The sequence below is a fragment of the Amblyomma maculatum genome, chromosome 5, assembly GCF_055883805.1.
Source record: "Amblyomma maculatum isolate TAMU_Amacu chromosome 5, ASM5588380v1, whole genome shotgun sequence".
NCBI classification, from domain to species: domain Eukaryota; kingdom Metazoa; phylum Arthropoda; class Arachnida; order Ixodida; family Ixodidae; genus Amblyomma; species Amblyomma maculatum.
The window spans coordinates 79,451,246-79,468,145 of record NC_139348.1 but is presented as its reverse complement, the minus strand read 5'-3'; the positions used below and the strand labels follow the sequence as shown (position 1 = coordinate 79,468,145).

The following is a 16,900-nucleotide window of genomic DNA, read 5'->3' as shown; positions in this document are numbered from 1 at the left end:
TTTCAAATATCGTGTGTTCTTTTTCGGTCAGCAGTGACCTCCAGGAAAATAAACAGATTGTCTTCTGCATGCATGAAGCCGTGTCATAGAATGTCAATAAAAGCAAAAACATTGAGGGGGAGTTCACTGTGATGCTTCGCCCCTCAGCACGGCATCCAGCGAAACCGCAAATAAATACACTGGGATGAATGTCAATGACTAATTATTCTCTTATTAAAAATCTGCTCCGCATTGGCGTATTCCCCTAATGTTTGACCGCCACCGTTCCCACTTCGAGTTATCGATGAATTCACTCTCGCCCAATCGTCTGATCTGGTTGCCGTCCTTGTTAGCTCAGTTAGTAGGCCTACTGTACCGGAAGGCGATGGTCCCTGGTTCGAACGCTGGACCAGGATGAATTTTGCTCTACTACGAAGTTTGTGAGATAACTGTAGAGCTTTTCTTTGTAGCCGTATGGCTGCGCTTGGGTCGACGTCAGTGAGCAATTACTCTCTGACTGGTAATACAGATGGCTTCGTGGAACGTTGTCGACAATTCTTGCGAATTCTTTGTCCTCGGGTAAGTGCCGCTCTAAACATCGGACATCGATGGCACACATTATTGGTTATGCTGCATGTGGCGCAGTTCATGGAGGCTCTCTGTAGCAGCCACTTGCAGTTGCAATGTTAAACGATATTTATATCCCATGTAATGTGAGCATAACATGTATTATATGCTACAAGTTTCGCAAGATGCGGAATTTCGGATTGAAGAATTGAAGTTAATACGATGTATGGGGGCCGTATTTGCATTTACAGGGTCTTACATATTATGATATCTATGTAGAAGGTCCTATGCACTCGAGCCAACATAGCGCAGCCGTTGATCCGAATTGGTTTTAAAGGCTCAAAAGAAATTCAAAGCAGTAAAGCAAGAAAATGGAAATAACAGACGCTACGCAGGCCGTCTCTTCTTTTCTGCAAGCGAACGTTAATGGGGAATCTCAAGACGTTAACGAACCATATGCGAGGAAGCAGCTGTTTCAAAAACCATTATACTGCCCTCTCAGGCGAAAAGCTCTCCGCCCGAACAAAATACATTATTACCCCGAAAAAAACACTGTACCTAATAGACGTTTATTTGTGTCACATGCGCCGTTCTTCGACGCACAGTGAGCTGAGGACATCATTATTCATGCTTGAAATGACTGATTATCCCAATACAACCAAGTCTATGGTTTCCTGCAACGCTTGATGTGGAGCGTGAAGGACAGCTGTGATCGAAGAATGAAATTTAGTGAGTGTGTCTTGTCTGAGTCGTCCCGTGAACACTAAACTACATCTTGTTTTAACAATTAGCGCTGTAAGGGCCCTGAAAGAGAGTAAGTGCGATGTTTTATACAGCAAACAGTCGAGCAATCTAACAAAATTATTTGTGACATAATGCCTATCTCAGTGTACAGGGGAACGTTTGACACAAAGAGAAGAAACTTGAGTTTTCTATTTTTCCTCCACGTAACAGGTATGCCCCACTCGACTTGGAGCAAAGCACATTAGTTTGTAAAACTCAATCTAAATTAAAATTCAGCTAAAATTTAACTCGTTGTACAGCGCTGTAGTTATGCTGTAATGCATATTTTTGTTTTTCACTTTACGTTGTATATACGTCTTTGGTCCTTCGCTCCTTCAACAACAAAGTTAAGCATGAGTAAAAGGCTAGATGCAAGGCGAAAACACCAAACATCTTCATTTAAGCCAGTGACACCCCATCCTTTATCATCAACATTTTCGACCTGATGACTGCATGAGAGTTCTCTGCCCTTTGCTCTGTCCTGCATATCCGATTCCAACTCAAGAACTTCGGAAGCATCACACGTGTCCTATATATTTCTTGGTCATATGTTATGAGCACGCTGAACGAAGGTCGCAAATGAGCCTGAATTGGTATGCCGAGCCAACGTTTCGGCAAAGAAATGTGTCTTCGTCTGGGCCCCGAAGGTAAGTCCTCTTGTCGAAACGTTTCGGCTTGCGAACTATAGGCTCCACCTTAACCCCTGTTCAGTGCTCTTTCACATTGTGCAGCCATCTTATTTCTCTAGTCATACTATTGGTCATATTTTGTAACAAGAAAGATTTCACTTGCGGTTGTTTGTTAACAGACCTGTCCTCGTCATTTTCTTTGTGCCTCACCAGCGCCTTTTCGACCTTTCGCTGACCTATCCTTACTTGTAATGACTGACAGCATCCTAGTTTCGAAATCAAAGCTGAGAAAAGGATATGTACAGCACTTATTTTGAAAAAAATATATATGCGCCGATATTTATTAGTTAAAATCACTTCCACAATTTATGTTTTGGTCACACTTATAAAGTGGACTGTGATCTGTCATCCTGTGCGATTAGTAAATACGAGCTCAGTTAGCTCAAGAAGATGGGTGGGAGGTAAATAGAGTGGTTCACATTCGCAGAGTCAAGCTGAACAAAAGCATTGGATATATAGTTTCGTTTTTTAGGTTTCCAGGAGCTGTGCTCGCAGAACTTACCAAGAGAGGGCTCTCGAACCAGTTACGGAACGCCAGAGGCATGCAGCTTCCGCCGCGCAGTCTGGTATTGGCTGCTACCGTTTTTTTGATGCCCGTAAGTCAAACCACTGTCTTCAAGCTTGGTATTTTTAACGCTATTTAGTTTTGTTTTCGATTCCAAATCAAGTATTTACCAGCGCGCGATCCTTATTCTCAACGTAGAAATTTTTATTGCATTGTTTCACAAGTCCTGAGCCAATGGTTTTCACTGGAGCGGTGCCCATTAAGATGTACCGTGTTTTGCAGATGTAATCATGCGACGTTTTGTCACTCGCTCGTTTTATGAGACGCGCAAATATTCCTAGAACACCAAAATGTCTCAAGGCAGGGCAAGTGGTAGCATCATCCTTCCACCTGTTGGCAGCTTCGGAAAGGGTATGGAGAAAGCACTGTGCAACTGAAAAGCACAACCCGCCTCCTTGTTACTGTTCGTAAAGGTGCTGCATGGGGACGACACAAGGAAGTAGGAACAACATCGTGCCTATGCGTTCCGCTCCTCGAATTTTCTGTAATTGATCATATCACCAAGTTAAGAAAAAGTTCAAGGATTTCAGTTCTTCCTTTGAGGCTCCCTTTAGGAGTCATCATTCGTGTGCATTCGCACTGTCACCAGAATAATCATCAATCCCTTAATTTACGCCCCTATTTTTTCATACATACTAACTAGTATACATGTTTATGCTAGCACATTATGCAAGAGGCCCGTCGAAGTAGTGAAAAACCAAGCCGTACGAACGTGCACGCGTAGTTTAGGGCTGACCTGTTTTACACGCGATCCAGGGGTTCAGCAGGGTTCCATCTCCACCTTAGCCGTGTCAGAATTGGCAGCTCCAACGAATTCCACTATGTAATGTAGTTCGGTGATGTCAAGCAAGCAGATACCCATTGAGTACTCGGGCCTTTCACCTGCCGACTAGCATCTGCGAAATGCATACCCGTAATTTTTTTGCTGGTACCACCGACGACGGACTTTTTGAATAACGGCACATTAAAACGCCGTCTCGTTAAACTAACATCCCTCTACACTATGCTTCGTATCAATAGCTGCTGGTTTTCTTCATACGTATGTCATAACGGCTCCTTGATTTCTAGTCTGGTCTATCTCTGATTTCATTCTTTTATGTGCTTGTTTTATTCTTTTTTCTTTTCTACGGACCTGACAATTTATCGGTACCTCTCCTGCCTTTATATCTACTCTGTAACGTATAGTAGAACATGCTCTTCATTTTAGGTTTAAACTATTGCGCACTTGGCCGCTTCAAACTGATGTGTACTGGTGATCGGCTGCTTAGCACAAGTTAACGGGTGGGTTAACTGCAACAATAGCCGAATTTCGCTGGAGACCCACGATACCGTTAATTTCGGAAGGCTTCCTGTTGGGAAATCAGATTCGGGAGCAGCTTTCAGAATTTCTCAGCTATCCACATTAATCTGCTGCCCCCTTATATCGAGCCCCGCAGTATTTTGACCGATTATAAGACGTTGCACTCCACAGCGTATCACATATATAAACGTAACATGCCCGGTATATCCTGGATTTCGTCCAAATTCTCCTCCTTGGAACCGTTTATAAGCCATACTTTGAGCAACCGGGGCCTGGTAAGAAACAAGCGACGTCACATCGTAATGAGCTATGCTGACTGTCGTATTTTTAACCACTTTCTTGGCTGAGAAGGTGGGTATACTTAAGCCTTACCACGGCGCAAACATTAAAAACCGCGTTTTGTACACGGTTCACTTTTGTGTTTTCTTCAGCTTCCGATAGTGAGGGCGAGAAACGTTCGTATGCCAGAAAGGTGCACATGACGTTTTTCTGCCAGAATTCGTAACCAATCGATAGAGTTTATTCAGCATGGCTGACCAACTCAGTTCTAAAACGCCGCAGAGACTTCTGTATGCATTTTTGAAGCGAGCATTTCGTGCGCTGCCTGGTGTGGTCAATCACTGGACACCTTTACTGATGCCAAAAGTTTGGCACTATCTTTTCCGGCCTCTGATCGCATTGTGCGATAGCGATTTTGAACGCCTATCGCATGGACTTTGCATACACCTAAAATTAACCATGAAGTTTATTGTGGAATAAAATAATCAGCTAGTATTACAATATTTATGACAGACCCTGAAAAGTATTGCATGCACCACTTGTTTCAGTGGTTAGGGCTCTCGACTGCTAAAAGCCAAGCACGCGGGATCGAATCCCCGCCACTGCGGTTGATTTTAGATGAAGGCTAAAATAAACGATCCCATCTTTTGTGCAATATCAGTGCACACTAAATAACCGTAGGTGGTCGAAATTTCTCGAGCCCTCTGGGTTGACGTCCCCCGTTGTCGAAGTCCCTTTAAAAAATAAAAGCATTGTAAATGAAGCCAAATCATGTTCTACGTACGTTACTCCGCAGGGGCAGCATGGCACTGAGTTAAGGGCGATGCGAGCTATACGCCGCAAATGCTCAGTCTTTAAACGCTCCCGGCCTCAAAAAATGCCCCTGCTGCATGCTGCTTTTCCACTCTCTTCACGAAACTAATACCGGGAAAGGCACTTGGTTTATTCTATATAGTTGAGATAGAGCCGGTCATGTGACAGTATTCGTCCCAAAAGACAAGCAGAATAGTTGCACAATGTGTTTTTATTCCACAAATGTTTCCATTGGTCAGCTTGATGTACAGAGTACTGAAAACAAGTTCCACAACCTAAGTGGAAATCTTACATTCATTTCTAAACCAGGCATTATTTATCTCCCTTATAAATCGCCCCTTAGTGACCGCGTCATGTTTCAAATTAGAATGTTATCGTGGCGCTCATGACCGTAGTTTGTGCTCAGGGACTTCGCAGGATCGCTCCAATACCTACGAAAAAAGGCTGCGCAAAAAAATAAGTGGTAATTTGGAGAGATCTTTGTCGAGGAGAATATTCCCCGCAGCTTCAAGTGACCCGGGTCGGTAGCCAGGCAGGCATTTTCTTCCAAAGACGGACAAGCTCGTGTTGTCGATTCGTGTATGCGCTCCTACGCTCCTGGTGAGAACTCGTGAGGTCTGAACTAATGAAACGCAGGATCTTCTTGATATTGTTGCGCTTATAATTAAGCCTCATAAAAGGCCTAAAATTGTCTTTAAAGGCCTACTTTACCCAAATTTTCTAGGCATCAAAAAAGCTACGTTTGTATAGTATATATGAAGAGCATGCTACCATAAAAATACAACCTTTCAGGCCCTAGAAGTTACGGCGCAAGCGGGACGCAAAAATCAGCATTTTTAGAAGCGAAACTGGAAAAACAGGCGCCATTACCGCTCGCCGGAAGTGACGCTTGTTTGAGACAGGAAACGTGTGCGTCGTCTTCTGGGGCGGCTGTTGCAAAGCGCTGACTGCAAAGCGCTGACAGCGGTTCCGCGTGATGCTTTTTGCTTTTATACGACTATAATATGTAAACGAACACGCGATGCCGCCTGTGAACACCTAAATTCGGGTAAAATACCTGTGGTCTATGTACGACAGGTTTGAAAGCATTTCACAGTGGCCAAAGTGCTCGCACTACACGTGTCACGCAGCTATATTCGCCTTAAAGTATTTAATTGGAGCTTATGCGGAGTTCGGATCACATTTAATGAATCAAGCATAATCCAGTATAACCCAAGAGCAAATAGCCGATTGCTTCAAGTCATTTCTACAGACAGACACGGGTATTGCATGGCAAATCCGAGCAGGGGTAAAAAACGCGAGGTGATTCAGTGACAGTACGGTGCGTCCAGGCCGATTACATATGAAGAATAGATGTCCTTTGTAAAGTGAACGAAGAAAGCAGGAAAGTTTTACGTCTTTCAAAATCAGAATCTCCTCTTTATTCCATGAGCACGAAATGACGCTGGTGCCGTTGATGGGAAGGTATCGTACTTCGGAGCATCATGCCGCTGTATAGAAATAACGTAGTTTAGTAGGTATGGTACACAAAAACATGTCATATATGAAGCGAGTTTATTAACTCACTTACCTAGGACCACTTGAAGCCCGTGTACGCAATCGATGGGAATGTTTTCCTTATCAGTGTTACGACACATCTGGGCCTCCACGCAAACTGTCGGTACGCAGTGTACCTGTATCGACTGAGAAATAATGCAGAATATAGTGAAAATTACATTGTGTGCATTTGTAAATAATCACTGAAATAGCTTACGCATTCACTTCAACGATGTCGGGAAAGCGCGGGTGGTAATGCTGTAGTTTCTTGTACTCTACCTCGAGAATGAATGGCGTGAGGCAGTATGTCACGAATTCGGCGTTTTCATTGACGCAAGTCTGGCCATTCATTATATTTAACAGGACCTGCTGATCTTCGCTGCAACACACACATTCCGCGCAGGTTGGCATTACTATGCATCGGGCGCAGCTGCACCTACGATAAGAGCGTGCACATACATTTCCAACGAAGCAGTCCAACACACGCATGCATGAATACGTACCATGCCGTGCTCATAATCCTGTCTAAATTAGGGGGCTTGGAGCCGAAGGCGGGTGCTGTGAACTGCTGTTGCGCTCGGCGGAATCGCTTCTCGGCTCGAATTGATATGAAACGACCCCATATCTGGTCTCTTCATCCGAAGACACTTCGCCAGATTCGCGATCGGAGCTAATATCCGACATGTTTGCTTGTACAATGAAGCATATGTCACGTACGTGGTAGGTTGTCATTGTTATGTACCCCAAAAGCCGAAAGGCAAAACATGCGTTTCAGTTTCGTTTTCGCTGATAAAACTAATTGCCTAGCTTTGTCATGGCAAAAGTAATATCTAGTGCCATGAATCTTCGTCAAACAAGTTAATATTTTTTCTCATCATTCGTGAACGAAACGCCGACAGGGCACTAAACATGGCTGGCCGGTGGGCTGATGAACTGATCCAAAGTTTTCCTTGTATAAGCTGCTATGCTTTATTAATATATATATATATATATATATATATATATATATATATATATATATATATATATATATATATATATATATATATATATATATATATATATATATATATATATATGTAAGTGACCCTGAAACAGTGGCTATCCAAACAAAATGAACAATATGTAATATTGAAAAATTAAATCTGTCATAGGGTACAATAGCAGACGCGCCAATGTAGAGAAGTGCAATATCAGGTGCTAATGAGAAACTAGAGATGCCATTTTCCAGAACGTAGAGACAACTACAGATAACAGCCTTTATTAGAACAAACAATGGATACACAAAACGTATAAATCGGTAGAAAAAACAATTGAGTTTGTACAGCTAACAAAAGTGGTGTAGCAGTAAGACCAATATAATGAAATGTGAACGAAACTACAAGCTCAGATAGGTGCTGGAAATCGAGGGCTCGAGATGCATTCTGACACTAAAGTGACCAGGAATGTGTCAGTAAACCATTTTTTCTTATTATTTTTTTCCTTGTGTCACTTGACGATACATCACTAAATGTGCCATGGCCATTGTGGCCATTCCATGGACAGTGGTAGAAAAGCTATTCCTTGTAAAGAACTATACAAGTTTAAGCGAGGTTTCTGTCAAGCACCAAACTTCAGTGCTTTAGCGCCGCGGCCACATATACAGCTACAGTGTCCTATCCCTATCGCACTAAAGCGTCTTTTTTGAAATACGTTCATACAACTTACCATCACATGTTGACACTGCAGGGTTACTGCAAACATCGAGACAGATATCTGGGTTGCTTTCAGGCGCTGCGATGATTGCCGAAGACGAGCCCACGCTCGCAGTAGCAGACGCCGCTAAGGCGTTATTCACGATCTAGAAAAATTAATACAAAACGATAAAGGCTGCTGGGGTGCAACACTGTAATATCAACTGTAAAGAAGCATAACGACCTCCATACGACGGCGCTTCTCGAAGGCTGGCCGAAGGTTCTCGCTGCGTCTGCAGTGTGCGAAAACTGAAGGCAACGCATCGGGCTTCAAAAGTCGTTTCAGCTGATTGCACGGCAAACTTGCGGCGATGTCGGCGTCATGCACAAAGTCCTCAGCTTTGAAGTGCGCCGAACAAAGAAAGCTTGTCTTGGTCGGCTCCCATCGGTCCCGCTTCAACGCCAAGACCCGTAACTTGCGCAGCTTATCGCTCTTCGGAAACCGATGAAGGCTGATCCCCGGAACCGAGTGCGTGTTGGAGCAACCAACAGCGACGCATTTTGTTGGCATGGCGCCAAAAATTCAGATATTGACGCCACAGTAGCCAAGTCAGCATTCTTAGCGAGACTACCGAGACGCAGCAGCGCAAAAGGAAATAGCACGCGAAGATAGAAAAGCGAAAGGGCCGCTCGCGCACGGGTAGCGGCAGTGGTAGCGGAGCCGCGGAGAGGCGGAGCGTCTCAAATGTACGCAATTTCCTGTTTGATGCTTAATTGCTTAGCATGCCGTTAGAGGGCTGCGTCGTCTGCTACCAAACATTTTAACCGCGTGTAACTATAAGACCAAACGCTTTACAGCCTTAAAAACGCAGATTAGTAATGTTGGTTACATTGCCGATGCATTGGGAGCATAGTTAACCGGCGAGGAGTTTCGGTCAAGTAGGCCTTTAAAGGAAAGCTATTGAGACGTACACCTAGTTCCCACGTTCTCAACTAGCTGGCGCGCTTAAAATAACATCAACAATTGATGCTTGCACACAAACCTCATTCTTGGAGCCTTTAAACGTGTCGTACCTACGTAGAGGGTGGGAATAAACACCGAAAGATCATCGACGGTGCCAAAGGGGCGAACTTTTAGGAGTTCCATATATGGATTGGTTTCAGCTCATGCCACCGGAGTTCGGCTCAATATATGAACGTGGCATGAACCACTGCCGTGCCCAATTCTTGCTACTCGCAGAATACCTAAAAGGCTGTTTTACTTCGCGTAAATAGTCCAAAATTACATCGGCAATAACCCAACCTTTTCGTAGCAATGTCGTCACTGATTGCTGAAACTGGTGCTGCGGCTACGACGGTGAGCTAGAAGAACAAAGCTACCAGTTAGTAGATTGCACGATTTCTCTAAACCAACCCAGAGCGACACAATTTAGGTTAAATTAAAAATAAATGGCAGTTCAATCTGGAAAATCTGTGCATCTAGAATATGCTACTCTTTCGACAAAGACGCCCAAGATGGCTTATATGGTGGTCCTGCGGCAATTCAGAGAGAATATGTGAATAAAAGTGTCCAGGAATGTTGAGTACCTTATGGCAAGACTACGACTCAAACTCCATTATTTGTAACGTGGCATTGAAATTTTTGCATAAACTGTCTTATGATCCGCCATTTTCCTATGTGCTAAGCCTCCCTCTTTAGGATTGCTTTTTATTTGCGAAAATAAAAAAAAGAAGAATTCGTAAGTTCGTAAAGAAATATTTTTTGCCATGGACATGAAATCAATTTTGCTGGATGAACTTGAGAAAATCAACCTTCCACAGGTTTAAAAAGGATTCGAATTCTAAAAGACACGTTCTTCAAAATATGTTGCTTAGAGAGCAGAGTATTGTCTATGATGGTAACATAAAATATACAAAGAGCACAATTTTGAAAAGCAATTCACATTTGCAAGTGTCCGTCGGAATGATGGTTTTTGCGTAAAGGGGGGTTTCAGACCAAATATGAGTGCTGCACAGTATAAAAAGCCTATTGTTTAGGATGCCCTTTAAGTATTCAGTGCACAATATGATGACCCCTTCTTACCTGAAAATGCACAACGATTGTAAATATCTCTAGGGCACTTCGAATGACAGTTTTGATATGTACTAATCGTACAATGCTGTTACGTCAAGCAACTTCGGACTTGGTGCTTTTATATTCATTACACGATCGTCTTGCTCTTCGATGGAGGCGAAAAGCAAGGCGCCCGCGTACTGTGTCATCTGAGTGCACGTTTGAAAACCTCAGATGGCCGCAATTTTTGGAGCCCTCCACAATACGGACTCCTTCATAGTCCAGTGGCTTTGGCACGCTACAACCTATAAACCAAACAAAATCTTATATCTTTGAAGTGAACACGTGGACATCGCCTCAGGTTGTCCAACAATCGAGGCTGAGCACAACTGCCGAGTGACATAGACACTAATTTCCATAAGTGTGCTCTGAAGTACAGGAAATCAGTCTTATAAATATGCCAATGTCGAAATCTTTGCTAATTTATTGCAGATCATCGCGGGGGCCTCACAGCAGCATGGAGTACACGAAGTCATTCCAGTAAGTACAGTCATGGGTAGGGAATTGTTGCAACTAAGTGTCTGTACTCTCCACTTACTGCTCTCTGATACTGATATATTTTGGCGATCAAGACGTGATTTGTTGCGGATAATATATTCGAATTCCCAAGAAAAGGACCAATTTTTATAAGCACTTTCTTCCGGTAAATGGTTCCTGCTTGTCAATCCGTAATCTCGATTGACCTCTCACCCTACTGCAAGGTTTCAAAAATGTATTTCTGATATTTGTTGCCCCAGTGGTAATAATTCTCTCATTCATAACTGAACCGTCATGATCCAGCAAGTGGCATCATGAGAGCACAAAAATTATTGAAAATTTTCAGTCTCGATGAACGCACAGAGCTGAACGAAGCGATGCCCTATGCTCAGGCGACCTCCTACCCCCCTGAATATTTATATTTTTCCCATCTGCGATTCCCACTTTTCAAGACGACTGCTTTACTTCGTGCAAGCTCTGTTATTTATTTTACTGTACTCGTGCAAGATGGCATTTTCCTCGGTGCCCAGGAAATGGGCTAGTTCCCTGAGAAATCAAAGTTCTTTCTTGCGCTTAAATAAAATATACCTTTGTGAAGTGCAATGAATTATATCGAACTTGCAATCTGCGTCTCCCACAAGCCGAAGGGAAAATGGCGATTAATGTTGAGACATGAACAGCGTCGTACCTTATTGCGGAAATTTACCATCTTCGATTAGAGCCGAAATACTATTCGATGAAACGTGCACATAAAATATACTTCAAAGCTGGTGAGAATAATTAAGCTCAATTTGGAGGCAAATCTTACCATTTAATATGTCATTAGTACTTTTCAATAACGTCCTGACCCACTTTTGGTTCGGGTAAAACTACGAAAAACAAAACGTTCTTTTTTCCCAGCAAATCTATCGCGCTTCTGAGACATAGAGCTGAGCTGTATATGAGTCTTCAATTTATCCTCATTTAAGCGATACATAAAATAGCCTCCATTGGAACCAAACTTATTTGACAGCGTTTACAGGATACACGTCTGTTAGTACCTGTGGCAATGCAAACTCTTACTTCCCTTTAACACAATAATTGCTGGTTTTATTGTCTCTGGTGGGTGTATTTGCAAAGCCACTCATGCCTCACTTACTTCAGAGGCTATGTATCGATTGGGTTTCGCGCGCAAGAGAGCAAAATAATGTTTCACTACAGCTGGCAAATAAGTTGCTAGCATACGGTCTCCTTGTGCGGCCTGTGCTCGAGAACACCATTCTTTGCTGATTACCGTCCACAATGCAATGCATAAATAAATTAGAAGGTGTTCAGCTTAAAGTAGTAAGGTTTATTTTCAACAAATATCGACATAACGACTCCACAACTGAACTTTTGAACAGCGCGAACCTTGCCACTATCAGTAACCACGCCCGAACCTCAGGCCTCAACTTCCTCTTCCTTCTAATAAATGGTGCTTTAAAATAGATTCTGAGCTTTACTTAGTCCCTACATCTAAAATAAATACTAGAACTAAAAATTCACAGCATTTATTAGGGCATAAATTTCAAACTGAAAGCTTTCGTTATTCATTTTTTTGCGTGAACGATTAAGAAATAGAACTTGTTACCCGAGGATGTTGTTAACTTTGAATCTCTGCGCATTTTTCTTTCAAACATTTTACCCACCGCCATTTTCTAACCTGCGGTAATCATTTCTTTTTTCACATGATAACCTAGAATTTCTCTATCACTTGTTAAGAAATATTACTTCATCTTTACCCATGTTGCATTGTATATTACGCTATCGGCTTTGACATTCCCGCGCATGATGGCTACTAAATTTCGATGTTATCCCATTCAATAAAGGACATTCAATCAATCGATTCCTTAGTGGTTTGTATAACCCGTGACGTGTTACAAATTAACTATCATAACGTACCCTAATCCTGAAACAGCCTCGAAAAAAGGTATCAGTATGTTTCAAACAAATAATAAATAAATAATATCGTTTCCGTTCAATGGCGACGATTACAGGAAAGCTATAACGACGATAACGATGACACAATGCTTATAACTACTACCTGTCGCTGTGGCTTTGCTTCCCGCCTTGAGGCCGGCCAGCATCCGCGAGCCCTTTTTCTTTTACTCCTGCCGGCTTGCACACTGCTTCTTTTTGAAGCTTCTGTTCTTTCTGCATAGTTATGATGTCGCTCATATATTTAATTTCTGCTAAGGCGCCAATCCTTGTTGCACAGGCGCACACATTTAAAGGAGTATAGACATGTACGTGTACATTCTCTTTCGATATTTTTGCTTTAGTCCATCCCCCCGGTGGTCCCAAGCTGAGGTTCTGCAACCCAAAAGTGTCAGCACATCTCAATTAATTCATTATTAGGGCATATATCAGCACCAGTTTCGGTTTGTATCTGTGCAAGCACGAGCGCACGATGACGTCAAAGACGCGAGAACGCACACAAGTGTCCCCTTCTCGCAAGACCGGTGCACACGTGGGCGCAGTATCTAATGGCACTAACGGGTAGCGTTTTTCGTCTGTTTGCGATCCACCTGCAAGAAAAAATCGCCGTCGAGCAGAACTTCAACGTAGCTTCGGAACTCTAATATTATTTCGGCTGAAAGGCGGTCGGTATCGACACTGCGTGTTTATTTCGACTGCTCGTCAGCGACTCAAGGAACGAACCAGGAAGCAGCGACGACGAATTATGGTTGTTCGGTACGTTGCGGATGTCAGCTGGTAAAGCATGTTAAAACGAAGCAATTACGTGAAGATGCTGCTCCCTCAGCTCGGTCTGTCAGCGATGTGAGCCAAGCCGCGCCCAAAAAATATTTTCGCCACTTGCAGCATTACGCGATCGCCACCCGCGATCAGCCACAGTGATCTGCTGCACTACGCGACTCCCGGGCTCATGCGCTGATCACTCCCGACGCGTCAGGCCTGCCTGCTGCCTTTCAGACACGTGGCGTCATCTGGTGCTGTCAAGGCGACCTGAGTTTGCAAAGTACAGCCTCCGCTATCGGCAATTTATCCCAGATCGCTATTTATTCGCTTACATAACAGCTCCTTGTATAGACAATCGTGAATAATTGGGAGAACATTTGATCATAATACTGGTGTGCTGGTAGAAGTAATTACTGCGATACAAGCGAGTTTTTTACCCTCAGCCCTCTAATTGCTGCTGCATCCAGGATCGACTCGCCTAGCGTCTGCTAGTTTCGCTGCTGAAGGCTTGGCGTAAATTACGAATCGAATTGCACTGCAATACAAGGCGCAAAATTTATTATGATATGATATTCCAAGTAAAATGCCGAAATATCTGGCGTTTTTCAAATTTTTAGTCCGTTATGAAGCACCGTCCGCTACCGCTTCGATGTAAAACCGGGGTAGGCCTAGCGACGTCTAGAGCAGGCCGCGGGTCAGCGGGAAACACTCTTGCCAAAAGCTCCGCACTTACGCAGCCGTGCTCTTTTAACGTATATATAGTAGACAATCATCATGTTTACCAGGTTCAAAATTTTACTAGTCCGACTGAAATGAAACGGCAGGATTCTGCTTCTCCTCTTCGGATTATGATATCGATGTGCACGTGCGCGCACAATGTATACCTAAGCTTTGCGTTCGTAAATCACGTCTACCGCAGAATCGACGCCAAGCGAAGTAATTATAACGTCCACCCATGCAGAATGCGTGTAAGGTGATTGAGTTAAGTGAGCAGGAGTGCATAAGTTTTCGGAGGTGCACAATCGACATAGACGCTGCGAGCCATCCTGCGTCGTCACTGTTGTTTGGCGACATCGTCGCATTTACCTATGCACACGTTTTCATCACAGGAATGTTACTGTTGATAGGGTTTGAAAAACGAGGTCTTTTATCCGTTTGTAAATAAACTCAAATCGAAATATCTTCGAGACAACGTGAGAGGCTGGGATTGCTTGGGGAGGTTCTATATGTAACCAGGAAAGAAATCGCATTTCTTCCGGCGCTTCGAAAATTGGTGTCTATACTCCTTTAGGTGGTGCCGCCATGAGATGCGGCAGCCACCGAAACTACACACCTGGCACGTATTTGACAAGTTAGATGGCGCCTTCGCTTTCTAGTACGTCATGATCAAACAGCGCGTCAAGGTCGACTCGAAAAAATAATAGGCTCGTTTTAAAGGGCGTATATAATATTCTTTGGGCTGATTGATCAATTGGAGGTGATTGGTAGTGTGATTGGTTGACTGACTGATTCTTGGGTAGTAACTGCGGATTAGTGAATGAAACTAGAGTGCTGCGGAGAAATATTCTTGAGTTTGTGGTGCGTAATTTCAACACACATTTGAATTTGAAAACCTGTGGCTGGTGCTGGTGCGACGTTTCGCGACGTCGTGCTAGATGCATGTAATAGTGCCGGGGTTTCGTTTGACGATATGCTCACCGTGATGGTCGTGATAAGAAATTATGAGACGGATATCCAGAAGAGCGAGAAGAACGCCCGGTGCGAGGAAGCTAGGCGGTTTAAACGAAGGCGAGATGCCTGGAACGGACTTCAGAAACGAATTGATGTGTTTTAATTGTGAGGGGGAAGCTCAGCTGAAACGCAATCAAGCTGCCGACGATCGCAAATGCAGGGGTGAAGCTGAGGTCGTCCTTAAATACAGAGATGACGAGCTGAATTGTGAACGTCGATGAATAATAATCAGAAATGCGGCTGCGATCAAAGTACCATCACTGAAGCAACAAATGAGCAAGCTATCATAGGTACTCGTAAGGCGAAGCTCAGGCGTCCACCGCCTAATCTTTGTTTAAACATTTTGGATGCAGGAGTACGAGCTAAAACCGGTGTACAACATCGCCCACATGGTGAACTCGATCGAGAAGTTCGACAACGTCATAAAGCTTGGTGCTAACGGCATTCAGGTCGACGTGGAATTCGACGCAGAGTCAGGGAACGCCACGGACGCGCATTTCGGCTCTGGGTGCAACTGCTTGCCGGAAGAATGTGAAAGACGAGTGCCGATCTCAAATCTCTTCGACCATATTCGGACAGCCACTAATAAGGGCGGTAAGGAAATTGTACAAAATATAAGATTATTATAATGTGATAAGTTTTCATCTCCTGTAACCGTGATGAGATTTAACCATGAAACCGCTACAGGCATAGTAAACTGGTTGTAGAGGGCTCCAGCCACAATCTTGAATTTGGTCTTGTGCAAAACACAGCACCTCCAACACTTTCGCAAGCGGCCATATAAGCATGGAGGTGTCGGTAGGGGCGAGCTGTTTATAGCAATGGCGTGCACCTCGCAAAGCGATGGCGCTCTTCAAGTTGCATTCTAACTCTATTACATCAGGCATCATTGCTCCGCTTTAGTAGTTGTGACGGCGAAGGCGCTAATATGCAGAGCGATGTAGAAGCGCGCACTGCCCCTATGTGACTCGGCCCTAGCAAGAATGTGGGAGAAGGAGCGCGTTCAAGCGCTCTCCTAGCTTTATACATCCGCCGTCTCAAGAATAAAATGACATCAGCTGACATCGCAGCATTGCCAGACATGATTCGAAATGCCCGGACTCTCTTCAAACTGCGGCCGCCTCGACCTCCGGGGTCGGGTGGTCTTCTACGTGCGTGAGTGTGACGCCATCCGTGAGGACGGTGTGGAAGCGGTCATTCCACTCAAAGCCCCTGTCGTCCTAGAACGCCCCTACTTAACCTGAAGCGACCTTCTCTGAAAAGCCTCTACCAGATAGCGGATGAAAATGAACTTTAAGGCTCCATATATCTGCCTTTAAACGACGTTATTAGGAATAACCAATGAAAACTCATGCCAGTTTGAATGCACAGCTTGAGGGATATGTCAATAAACTTTGAGAATAAATTCGAGGCAACAATGTTTTTATATTGTTCGGACAGTTCCTTATGTTTGCATGGCGGTGCTGTATGAAGGGTCTATATAGAACTGGTTGTGTTAAATCTTGTTCAGTGAGTGGATCTCCCTAGGTTTCGCTTCCGGATGACTCAGAATCAGTACCAGGATGACGGGATATCGATGCTCGAATTTCGGCTCCCACGTTTGGCTCGACGTCACCTGAATGCCACCGACACCGGGTGTTAAAAGCGTATAATAGCGTTAAAAGCTTAAACCCGCCG

The 16,900-nt window shown here is 43.9% G+C and overlaps 1 protein-coding gene across 1 annotated transcript in view; it reads left to right on the top strand.

Moving 5' to 3' along the window:
- The first annotated feature begins 9,499 nt into the window (after window positions 1-9,499).
- The window catches only part of LOC146188563 (dermonecrotic toxin SPH-like), a 35,803-nt gene continuing 28,402 nt past the window's right edge, over window positions 9,500-16,900 (top strand). Inside the window, exons 1-3 of the mRNA XM_084605073.1 lie at window positions 9,500-9,541; window positions 10,730-10,777; window positions 15,577-15,817. Coding sequence (XP_084461199.1) covers window positions 9,500-9,541; window positions 10,730-10,777; window positions 15,577-15,817 — 331 coding nt within the window. The remainder of the gene's footprint in view (window positions 9,542-10,729; window positions 10,778-15,576; window positions 15,818-16,900) is intronic.